Below are 12,424 nucleotides of genomic sequence, written 5' to 3'. Positions count from 1 at the left end.
GGGGGGGTGATGATGATGATGATGGGGGGCGCGCACACAGATGAATCCAGCTGCGTCCTGATGTTTGTGGCGCTGAGACAGGGACATCCCATAATATCACCTGGTGGAGAATTTCCTCCAAATGATTCTTTATGGAAGTTTTTATCTCGTAAAATAAAACAACAAAGAAATCAGCCGAAGTGACCCACACACACACCTACATACACACACGGTCCTCCTACACGCTGGAGAAATCCCTGAAACGAAGATGTTAACGCTAAACAAAGCAGAACACCAGCTGAAAGCTAAAAAGTAGCAAAAGGTTGGCTACACGCTACAACTAGCTAAGCAACAAGGTAGCTTAAAGTAGCAAAAGGCTAGCTTAAATGTTTACAAAGCTAGTTATAAACAATAAAATGCTATCTAAAAGCTATAAAGGGAAAAACTTTAATCTAAAAATCTAATAAAAATTACAAAAGGTCCAGCTAAAAGCTAAAACGTAGCAAAACATTAGCTGAAAGCTGAAAAGAAGAAAAGCACCATCTAAAAGTTAAAAGCAAAAGACAACTAGAAGCTAAAAGTACCAAAAGACTGGCTAAAGGCTGATGCTAGCTAAGGCTCTAAGTAGCAGAATGGTAGCTTAAAGTAGCAAAAGGCTAGCTAAAAGTTAGCTAATAATAACAAAAGGCTAGCTAAAAGTTAGCTAATAATAACAAAAGGCTAACTAAAAGCTAGCTAATCATAACAAAAGGCTAACTAAAAGCTAGATAATAATAACAAAAGGCTAGCTAAAAGTTAGCTAATAATAACTAATGGCTAGCTAAAAGTTAGCTAATAATTACAACTTTTAAATTTAAAAGCTAAATTTAGTTAAGGTTTGTTAATAGGAGCTAGCGAAAAGTAGCAAAATGGTAGCTAAAATCTATATGTAGCCCAAGAAGACAACACAGGAAGTACACTAAAGGAGATTTCAGAGATTTTAATGTTTTTAAAAGAATCAAAGAGATCCCAAACTTGAGGAAACTAATTATAAATAAAGTTAACTACTTTGAAAAGCATAAAAGTTACAGAAGTCATAGCACCCAGGTCCTCCTGGAGACGTTCCCTGACCGGAGGGGACATCACTCCAGGAAGTACTGCGTTGCCCCCAGAGGTTTTCTTTAAGCCGGTCGTCTCACGGGGACTTTCCAAAAACGTCTGTAAAACTTTCGCCGCGGAGGGTTCTCCGTTGCGCTCTCCGGTTCACGGAACGGAAAAGTTTTTGTTTGTCCGGGCCGCGAACGGATCCAGGTCAAAGTCGGATTTAATGACGAGTTTAAAACTGAATAAATGACCAAATCTTTGACTCAGAACCACGAGGGACACTTTCAAAGTCACATCATCTGGCTGAGGGCAGGTTCGCAGCGATGACATCAGCTGACTGATGGTCACTTCACACACACACACACACACACACACACAGGCTTATGCATGCTGGATGTCTGACGGCGGTCGGCGCCCTCGGCTCCGTGCTCCCGGGGACTGCAGGGACGCAGTTGATGTCTTGTTCCGTGAGGCCGAGCGCCACGGGCCTCGAGTTTCCGATTAAAATTCATGCCGTGCGGATCGCGCCTCTGCTGCATGCAGATGCGGCTGACATGTCCCCCCCCCTTCCCCTCACTTCACCCCCCACCCCCACCGGCGGCGTCTTTCGGGTGTTTTCCTGCGAGGCCGCCGTGCGCTCTCACTAATTACATGGATTCCGTGTCAAAGCGATGGCGGAAAGCGCGACTCTTTTCGGCAGTCAGTGAAGGGGGGACTTGGAAAAGAAAAGCTATCGAAGCCATGGAAATTCCCCTCCCCCCCGTCGACCCCCCCATCCTCTCCCGGAGGACCTGAAATGCTCGGAAGCCGTGTGCCAGCAGAGCTAAGCACCTGGAATTGGAGTTCAGGCTCCACATCCACAACGGGGGCTTTAGAGCTCAAGGTGGCGGGGGATCGAAAAGGGAGGGGGTCTGAATTCGAGGCTTAGCTGCAGCCGCCGCCCTTAAACCAATTCCGTCGACGCTCCACGAGCACGGCGCCGCCGCCGGCGGCTGCTGCCCTCCTTCCGAGAACAGAGAGCTGGGTGAGAAACGGAAACCGCGGGCCGGATGTGTCCGGTCTTGTTTTTCCATTTTCATCTACTGCCGGGTCGACAAAACGCTAAAACAACAACAACAACAACAACAAAAAGCCCTTTAAAAGCAGAGCTCTGCCTGCGTGACCTTTGGTACAGTGGACGGTGTCTCTGGGGCTGCGGCAAGTCCGGAACAACGCACTGTCCACATCAATGCGCCGTCGCCTCTGAGACGCTCTCGTCCCCTTCCCCCCGCGGGCGCCTCACAATCCGAGCGCGAGGCCAACGAGGCAGAGCCTCGTTAGACCTCAGCCAGGCCAGGATCTGGGACTGGGGGGGGAGGGCTGAGGTCTCGCATCACCGCTTGAAAGCAGCTCCGAAGACGTAAGGATGTCCCCTCTAAAGGAAGGAGCTTTCCGAGACTTTTGGACAATGTTCCTTCTTCAGTCCCGACGGTGACGCGTTGCATTTAAAAATAAACAACTCAAAGGAGGAAGTTGCAAACCTAAAAATAAACTATAATGGGCAGATGGACGTCTTTAAAGGGGAAAAAAACTAAACCGTACCGCCGACACGGGACCATCACTCCTCGGCCGATTCGACGATTTTGACAAAGAACTCCTTGGAAATTCATTTAGAAATGAAATGTATTTCGTCGTCTTACGAGTCATTCTCACGACTCGAGCCGAACGGAAACAGTCCTTGCCACCGGACGCGTTCTCTGCCGAGTTATGTGTAGACGCGAGGCTCGTCCCTTGAGTTATGCCGCCGCTTTTAAAGCTTCAGCAGCTTCAAAGCGGGTTGCGTACCTAGGGATGTCGAACAGGATGTGTCTTTCGGGGCACACGCTCTGGGAGGAAGACCTCCTAGAAGTTTTCGAAGCCACCATCTCTTCTTGCCTGAGAACGCCTCTAAGTTGTCCTAGAGTGTCTCCGTAGACGATTTACTGATCTGTTGCGGACAAATCAGTGTAGTTCTCCAAAGGATACGATAATGATAGGATATCTCTCGACATTATTGAAAAAGGAAAAACATTTTTATGTGGACATCTAGGTCCTCGCTCTGCTCGCTCTTGTCCTTTGCTTTTCCTTGTCCGTTCTTCTCCGACCCCTGAACCACCTCGACCAGCCGGGTCCTTACTTCCAACGCTTGTTTCTGGGGGGTCTCGTTCTTTCGCTCGCGCTCCACACCTCCTGACCATGACCATGTCCGAGGGATCGGAATCCGAGACAAATCGAGACCTTTGTCTCCGCGGATGAGGCTCATTTCTTGCTCCATCCTACCAACAGGACTACCAGGCGCTCGAACGCCTCCGCCGAAGGCAGAGATTTCCTTCGCACTCGGCTGCGAACCGCCCCAGTACGCGCTGAAGGTCACGGCCCAAACGGGAACACCCCCCCCTGTCCTTTCCACGACTGCACCTCGAGACCCTGTCCAGGAGCGCCACGAACAGGATCAGAGACGAGGGACAGTTCAGACTCAACTCTGTAGTCAGCGCTTCGTCCTCCTGCGTCGCATCTGGCAAAACTCCGGACTCCGGACGGTGGCGCCCCCATAACCCCTTCGGCAACTCTGTCCGGGTAATGATCCGGCCATTTTGGATTTCCATCACGACTCTGAAGATTTGATTCCGGAAATATACTCAGAGGACGGAAGAGACGCAAAGAAAAACCGTAAAGTTCATGGGACAGACCCCGTTTTGATACAGATTTATAAACACAATAAAGCCACAGCATACGCTGCTAAGTCACTTTTATCGCCTGCCGCCGAAGGCGAGGGGACAGTAAAACGTTTATGTTCGTGTCTGTGTGTGCGTTTATCTGTCCGTTACTCCCTGGATGGAGTTTATCGAACCTCTCAAGTAATCATGGACTGATTGACCTTTGGAGCCGCCCCCGATTCTGGAAGCACAAAAAAAAATGGCTTCAGCTCGGGCCGGATTTACAGACATCGAGCTGAGTTTCGGCTGCGGTAGTAGCCGAAAGTCGTCTTGATCGCACGCTACGGGCGCCAGGTTTGAATGTAATTGCGTCCTTTACGAGGCCATCGACGATCTTAGTCCGATCGGGCATGAAAGGCGGTCTGGAAATGGGAGGCCTTGTGCCGTTTGGGTCCGTCTAAACAGCCGAAACCGCCGCGGGTTTGAACGGCTGTTCGCTCTAGCCCGTTCGTTTTGCATCAAGCGGACCCTACCGGATCAACCATGAGCAAAAACAAAAACGTCACGGGCCATTACCGCGAGAGGCCGTCACCGAAACCCCAACCCGACAGCTGGGGGGGAACTTGCAGCATCAGCTCCTGTCCGCCCGCATGAAGTGGGCCGCCGAAGACGCCCCCTCCGTCCCGGACAGCGCCGACACGGATCGCCTCCCGCGTGGCGTTTACCGGCGGTGACGTTCTGTCAACTGCACCTGTTCTGACCTTTCGTTTTTGGAATGCATGTCGCCCGCCGCCTTTCAGGACCACAGTTTTAGTCAAAGGCGAAGAGAAATGGCAACGCTACGGCCATTTTGGTCAACCTTCAAAGAGCTAACAACTCCTAGATCAACATCTGCAAAACTGACTGGCTCGTGGCTGTTTTTGTGTTGGCTAAGTTTGATTAGCTGTGGCGACCATCTTGAATTGGATTTACTCCAAAAGTTAATCAGCTTTAGACGTCCATCCAGTGATTACTTTGAGTAAGTTTCATTATAAAACATCCAGTGGTTCATTAGATATTTTGCTAACAGACAAACCATGTTAACTCTTGAAAGTTGATGCTACAGTTTTAAGCAACGATCTTGCTCAACGGCGAGCACTCGGAGTATGTGTTGTGACTGACTCCCAGCTACTACCACACCAAATCTTAACTCGATATTTTTTAATTTGAATGAATTTTAGCCACATTTGTGTTTTCTAAAGTCAGCTTTATATGTCGGACACCTTAAATCGGGTCAACTCCAAAAGTTAATCAGTCGTGCGCGTGCATCAAACAATCGTTTCCTGAAGGTTTCATTAAAATCCATGCAGTGGTTCAGGAGATATTTTGCTAACAGACGCAGGAACACAGAGACCACGGTGTAGTTTGTCATGTTGCTCCAGCGACAAACCTTAAAGTATGTGCTGTATATCAACGGCTGCGACCTTAACTGACATAAACATATACAAGTGCATGAGGAAGAAAGGCTGTGTGTGTGTGTGGCGGCACTGATGCAGCACAAGCAGCCGCGGGGATTCAACCTTTTGCAAGTGGCAAAGGCAGACATGATGAAGTCGTGGTGACAGCGTTCGCCCTGCAGCCGGGCGTCTTTTTAACGCGCCTCCGCTTCTTTGCGCTCGTCCCGCGGCCCCTTTGTCAAACACACCCGCTCTCCGCGGCGGCGCTGGGGGGAGCGGTGCGGGGCGGCGGGGGGGCGCTCGCTATCGAACTGATCTCAGAACGAGGCGACGACAGGAACGACAGTCAGGAAGGACCCGTGAAGTATTTAAGCGATTCGTCCGTGGCAGCTCCGGAACAGCTGGTTTAGCTACTATTAATGTGTGCACTCCGGTCTGTAAGCAAAATATCTCCCGAATCACTGGATGGATTGGAATGAGACGATCGTTTGACGAAGAACCGATCCAAGATGGCCGCCGCAGCTGTAGTCGACCCTGCCGAAATCAAATGAATGAATCACTTTATTCACCGATTCGTTCGTTACGTAGTTCAGTCGAGTTCATCGAGAGTAGGACAGAAATCGCGACGTAAATCTGAACGACGCAGAAACAACGAACAACGAACTGCCGCCGACCACTGATTCGTTTAGCGTGTGAACTGCTGATTCGTTCAGCGTGTGAACTGCTGATTAGTTCAGTGTGTGAACTGCTGATTTGTTCAGCATGCAAACTGCTGGTTCGTTCAGCGGGCAAACTGCTGATTCATTCAGCGAGTGAACTGCTGATTCGTTCAGCAGGTGAACTGCTGATTTGTTTAGAGTGCGAACTGCTGATTCGTTCAGCGTGTCAACTGCTGATTCGTTCAGCGTACGAACTGCTGATTCGTCTAGGATGGAACTGCTGATTCGTTCAGTGTGCGAACTGCTGATTCGTTCAGTGTACGAACTGCTGATTCGTTCAGTGTGTGACCTGCTAATTCGTTCAGCGTGCGAACTGCTGATTCGTTCAGCGTGTCAACTGCTGATTCGTTCAGTGTGCGAACTGCTGATTCGTCTAGGATGGAACTGCTGATTCGTTCAGTGTGCGAACTGCTGATTCGTTCAGTGTGCGACCTGCTGATTCGTTCAGTGTACGAACTGCTGATTCGTTCAAAGTGTGAACTGCTGATTCGTTCAGTGTGTGAACTGCTATTTCGTTCATCGTGTGAACTGCTGATTTGTTCAGCGTGCGAACTGCTGATTCGTTCAGCGTGCGAACTGCTGATTCGTTCAGTGTGTGAACTGCTGATTCGTTTAGTGTGTGAACTGCTATTTCATTCAGCGTACGAACTGCTGATTCGTCTAGGATGGAACTGCTGATTCGTTCAGTGTGCGAACTGTTGATTCGTTCAGTGTACGAACTGCTGATTCGTTCAGTGTACGAACTGCTGATTCGTTCAGTGTGTGACCTGCTAATTCGTTCAGCATGTGAACTGCTGATTCGTTCAGCGTGCAAACTGCTGATTCGTTCAGCGGGCAAACTGCTGATTCGTTCAGCGGGCAAACTGCTGATTCATTCAGCGAGTGAACTGCTGATTCATTCAGCAGGTGAACTGCTGATTTGTTTAGAGTGCGAACTGCTGATTCGTTCAGCGTGCGAACTGCTGATTCGTTCAGTGTACGAACTGCTGATTCGTTCAGTGTGTGAACTGCTATTTCGTTCATCGTGTGAACTGCTGATTCGTTCAGTGTACAAACTGCTGATTCGTTCAGCGTGCAAACTGCTGATTCGTTCAGCGTGTGAACTGCTTATTTGTTCAGTGTGCGAACTGCTGATTCGTTCAGTGTACGAACTGCTGATTCGTTCAGCGTGCGAACTGCTGATTCGTTCAGCATGCGAACTGCTGATTCGTTCAGTGTGTGAACTGCTGATTCGTTCAGCATGCGAACTGCTATTTCATTCATCGTGTGAACTGCTGATTCGTTCAGTGTACGAACTGCTGATTCGTTCAGTGTCCGAACTGCTGATTCGTTCAGTGTCCGAACTGCTGATTCGTCCAGGATGGAACTGCTGATTCGTTCAGTGTACGAACTGCTGATTCGTCCAGGATCGAACTGCTGATTCGTTCAGTGTGCGAACTGCTGATTCGTTCAGCGTGCGAACTGCTGATTCGTTCAACCTGCGAACTGCTGATTCGTTTAGCGTGTGAACTGCTGATTTGTTCAGCGTGCAAACTGCTGATTCGTTCAGTGTCCGAACTGCTGATTCGTCCAGGATGGAACTGCTGATTCGTTCAGTGTACGACCTGCTGATTTTTTCAGTATGTGAACTGCTGATTCATTCAGCGTACGAACTGCTGATTTGTTTAGTGTACGAACTGCTGATTCGTTCAGTGTCCGAACTGCTGATTCGTCCAGGATGGAACTGCTGATTCGTTCAGTGTGTGAACTGCTGATTCGTTCAGTGTACAAACTGCTGATTCGCACATGCGCAGAAACAACGAACAGCCGGCGAGGAGTGATTCGTTTCTGTTTGACGGATGTTGATGTTGGTCTCTCTGCATCTTTGAAATATATTTGTCTTTTAAGCCTATGGGGGGCTGGGCACCTTTTATGGTGTACGGCACAAAAGAAATAAACTAAACTAACTAGCTGACTAACTAATAAACTGTGTGAACTGAAGGATCCGGTGAACGAATCTTTTGAACGAATCATTTTAATGAACCGATTCTAGTGATTCAGTTCACTCCCAAGCAGCGGCCGTTCCCATCACTGGTTCGTAGCCGTTGGAACGCCTCGCGCCGGTTTTATCTTCCCTCCCCAGGCGGCGGGGGGCGTGGCCTAATCTACCGCGTGACGTTATCAGGAAAAGACGCCCGCTGTTTACCGAGCACGGAGGAGCGGGAGGCAGTGAAACCGTTGTCTGTAAGTACAAATATCTACTTTAACTGCGAGCAGAAGCTGTTTTTAAGAGTCGCGAGGGTTCTTTTTACCGAAATAACCGCGTGTGCGTGTCCTCGCGGCGCTGTGTGTTCAGGAAAGTAACTTTATTTGGAGGCGAAGTTTCCACGAGTTCGGTCAAGGACACGGCGCCGCCGAATCTCACTCTTTTATTGTAGCGTTAAAAAATATTTTCCTTTTTCTGCTACCAAAACTGAGTTAAGTAAAACAACCCGGGCTGTTCCTGAATCCGAGCGGGTTGCTCTTTAATTCGGCGCGCAGCTGGCTAATTTAAGTGATTATTTGTTTCAGATATTCATCGAAGTTTAGCACCAAGACAGGTGGAGCAAGCAGAAAGCAGCTGTAGCCATGGTTAGAAGTGATATCCGTGCATGCTATTATGGGATGGCAGGAGCTGTGACAGATGTGGGACACGCCAGCTGAGACGCACATAATGAGAACTAAAGCCTTTGTTCCCAAAAAACAGACAGATGTCAGGAAGAAACCCATTTTTTTCTGTTTGGTTTTTACATTTATGTTGTGTAAAGTTGCACAGATTTAGCCGACTCGTTTGTCCCGTCTGCTGTCCACAGTTTCCCCCCCCCTCACGCGATGCCCGATCCCATGGCGAGGCCGTTGATCCCGGGGGGCACCCCTCACCTGGAGGCCTCGGCGCCCAACCCCAGCAACCCGGTGATCGGCATCCTGGGCACGGGGGACTTCTCTCGCTCCCTGGCCAAGAGGCTGCTGGCCGCCGGCTACCAGGTGGTGGTGGGGAGCCGGACGCCCAAGCGCTTCGTGGCCCTGTTCCCCGAGGAGGCCGAGGTGACTCACGCTCTCACGCTGTAATTGGCGTTTCATTGTTTTGGTTTTGTGTTTTGTGTTTTTCATTCAGGAAGGGGGGGGGTAATTATACGTTCCTTTCACTTTAAGGGTAATAACTGTTGTTCTCGCCCTGGATCCAGTGGATTTAAAGGCTTACGCCCTCCCATCGTTACATTACCAGGCTTTCACGGCGTCAAAAACAATGAAACCCATGATCACGACCTGCCTGCGTTCTTCCCGTCCACGAGCCCAAGGTTCAAAGGGAGCTCGAAAAGGTTGAAGGCGTTAGACGTCAGGGAACCGAAATGAACGCGGTGACGGCGGTCGTCGAGAAGTGGAGAGAAATATGGAACGACGGGGACGTTTCTGAGACCCCCAGAGTTCATTTAAAACCAGAAAACCAGACAGAAATGGGTGGAGGAGGCAGCCGAGGGGCGCTTACAGGAAGTTCTGACAAGTCCCGGTTGCGTTCTACGCAGGGGTGGAAATTAAAAATGTCTTCCCAGCCACTATTTTTTGTTGTGACAAAATGATGATGGAGGTGGGTGGAAGCAGCTGTGGTGCCCTACAAGCTGGACACTGCATGGAAATAACTCGATTTTTCTTATTTTAAACCATTAAAAGATGCATATCTGTACGTAAAAAATTCAGACAAGTGAAATTTATTTCTGTGGAGTGTTTTTGAAGTATTTTTTGTATGTAAGTTGTAATGTTTTTCAGACACTTGCCGCTTTTAATGCATAGATCTATTTGTGCTACCAGCTTATATTTAACGGGAAGTGATTTTTGTGGTTTTAGAAAAGTTTTCGTCGGGGATATAAATTGTTCCAATGCTATGCTAAGCATAACTCCTAAGCTTCCACTTCAGTATCCAATGATATTTAACATTAACACGAACCGCTGTAGTTTTCGGTTTGTAAACATGACGGTAGTAGTTTTTGACGGGTAGCACCGACCGTTAGACATCGCTACGGTAGGAAAATCTGACGAGGAAGCACAGATCGTCAGAACCCCGAACTCACACTGACCGACGTCGTGACGTCATCGATTTAGTTTCGGTTCTTCCCTCGACTACTCTTGAAAAACATTTTTGTTGTCTGCCACCCGCTTAACTCCTGAAATGTTCCGCCACATTGCTAATGCTGCTCCTCGAATTGTTTCTTCTTCTTCTTCTTCTTGATTTTTATTGGTGGTTGGTAAACAACTGAAGGAATCAATACCGCCACCAACTGGTAAAGAGCGTCTGCTAAACTTTTCTCCTTCTTGCATTTAGCAGCAACTCGAGCACATTGCTGCCCCCTATATGTCAGGAGGACAAATAACACCTTTTCTGTTCAAATTGCCAACCCGCCACAGTGGCGTGTGTGTTGAGCACGTTCAGGGGGCGTGGCCAAGCGGCGAACTTGGCGAGTCATCCCTGTAGGATGCCCGACGATGCTATGTTACTTCCTGTTGGAAGGGGGCGGGGCTAAAGTGATGTCACAAATTGACCATGTGAGGCCTGGAACCTTGGCACGTAGGTAGAACGCCCCAAATGACGAAAAAAAGTCTCTTGGAGGTATGCCCTAAAATGTACGGGAAGGCGGCCATCTTGGATCAAAGGGCAAATTTTGGCCGTTTTTGACTTTTGTTGACGTCGAACTTTAACGAACTCCTCCTAGGGATTTTGACCGATCGATTTCAAACTTGGTCAGTATGCAGTTGAGGGATGGGGGATTAAAAGTTATCAAAATCGTGAGTTTTTGAGCACGTTCAGGGGGCGTGGCCAAGCGGCGAACTTGGCGTACTCGACAAAGCAAATAAAACGTAATAACTTTCACACGCAACGCCCGACATGCACCAAACTTGTCATCCCTGTAGGATGCCCGACAATCCTGTGTTACTTCCTGTTGGAAGGGGGCGGGGCTAAAGTGATGTCACAAATTGACCATGTGAATGTGATCAGTGCTGGTCTGGTATGACCCACAGAAAGTTTCAATAAGTTGTGACCATGTATGAAGAAGTTATTCCACATTGATGTTTCATTTCGAATGGTCAGATTTTGAGGCTTGGCCACGCCCACATGCTTTTATGTATGCGGTGCTAATTTCCACCGCTGGTTCTACGTGTCCGGAATCGCGGTTTAGAGAAGCCTGCGGGGAGACGGGTTCAGGTCTTGGCCGCCAAACTGTGAATCCCCGCGGTGAAACACGGCGGTGGCCGCGTCATGCTTTTCCTCCCAGGTGACCACCCAGATGGAGGCGGCGAGCCAGGCGGACGTGGTCTTCGTGGCCGTCTACCCCGAGCACCACCCCACGCTGGTGGCCGTCAAGCCGGCGCTGGCCGGGAAGACGCTGGTGGACGTCAGCAACGGCCTGCGGCCCAGCGCCTTCGGGCCGTCCAACGCCGAGTTGCTGGCCGACCACTTCCCGGAGAGCGCCGTGGTCAAAGGGTTCAACACGGTCTCGGCGTGGACGCTGCAGAGGGGCCCGCGGGACGGGAACAGGCAGGTGGGCGGGGAAAGACCTTGCCGGCCGCTGGTTTCGGCCGGGAGACGGATTCGTTAAACTCGTTTTTTTTTTTTTTTTCCCTCGCAGGTTTTCCTGTGCAGCGACAGCCAGAAGGCGAAGAACTCGGTGAAGCAGATCTGTCACCGGATGGGCTTCGTCCCCGTCGACATGGGGCTCCTGTCGGCGTCCTTGGAGATCGAGAACATGCCCCTGCGCCTGTTCCCCTCCTGGCGCGTCCCCATCGTCTGCTCCGCGGCGCTCTTCGCCTTCTTCTACCTCTACAACTTTGCGCGCGACGTCCTGCACCCGTACGTCACGGCCAACAAGAGCGCCTTCTACAAGATGCCCATCGACACGGTGAACCTGAGCCTGCCGTCGGCGGCGCTGGTGATGCTGGCGCTGGTCTACCTACCCGGCCTGTGCGCCGCCGTCCTGCAGCTGCGGCGCGGCACCAAGTACCGCCGCTTCCCCGGCTGGCTGGACCGCTGGCTGACGGCGAGGAAGCAGTTCGGGCTCTGCAGCTTCCTGTGCGCGGCGCTGCACGCCGTCTACAGCCTGAGCCTCCCGATGAGGAAGTCGGCGCGCTACAAACTGATCAACATGGCGTACAAGCAGGTGAGCGTCTTTTATACATCCAGGATCGATTGGAACCGGGACCGATGTTCCGGTTCTCCCGGACTCCTTCGGGTTTTTAAAATTTCGATACCCGGAAGAGGAATCTGCAGGAGCGTCCAAGTCACATGACCGATTTTAAATCGCTCTCGCGGGACAGATCCGTCCTCTCCGAGACTCTGTTTCCGTTTGCGTCAAAAAGTCCAGACTTCGAGCTTCCCACCGGTTTTTAAATTGTGTCGACGAGTCGAGGAAATCCAGAGTTACGACAAATAATAATTCACGCCAAGTTTTTTTTTCTGAAAATCGTGATATTTGAGAAGCGGCAACAAAGATGGAGTCTTCAGCAGGAAACTCCCCCCCCCCCC

At 50.1% G+C, this 12,424-nt stretch overlaps 1 protein-coding gene across 1 annotated transcript in view; it reads left to right on the top strand.

The window, feature by feature from the left end:
• The first annotated feature begins 7,978 nt into the window (after nucleotides 1-7,978).
• Nucleotides 7,979-12,424, top strand: part of LOC108249843 (metalloreductase STEAP3) — an 8,526-nt gene continuing 4,080 nt past the window's right edge. The window contains exons 1-4 of the mRNA XM_017439472.3: nucleotides 7,979-8,115; nucleotides 8,724-8,955; nucleotides 11,178-11,444; nucleotides 11,532-12,059. Coding sequence (XP_017294961.1) covers nucleotides 8,743-8,955; nucleotides 11,178-11,444; nucleotides 11,532-12,059 — 1,008 coding nt within the window. The 5' untranslated portion in view covers nucleotides 7,979-8,115; nucleotides 8,724-8,742. The remainder of the gene's footprint in view (nucleotides 8,116-8,723; nucleotides 8,956-11,177; nucleotides 11,445-11,531; nucleotides 12,060-12,424) is intronic.

The sequence above is a fragment of the Kryptolebias marmoratus genome, linkage group LG8 (genome assembly GCF_001649575.2).
Source record: "Kryptolebias marmoratus isolate JLee-2015 linkage group LG8, ASM164957v2, whole genome shotgun sequence".
NCBI classification, from domain to species: domain Eukaryota; kingdom Metazoa; phylum Chordata; class Actinopteri; order Cyprinodontiformes; family Rivulidae; genus Kryptolebias; species Kryptolebias marmoratus.
Note: the sequence above shows the minus strand (reverse complement) of the source record. Positions and strands in the feature narration are given on the sequence as shown.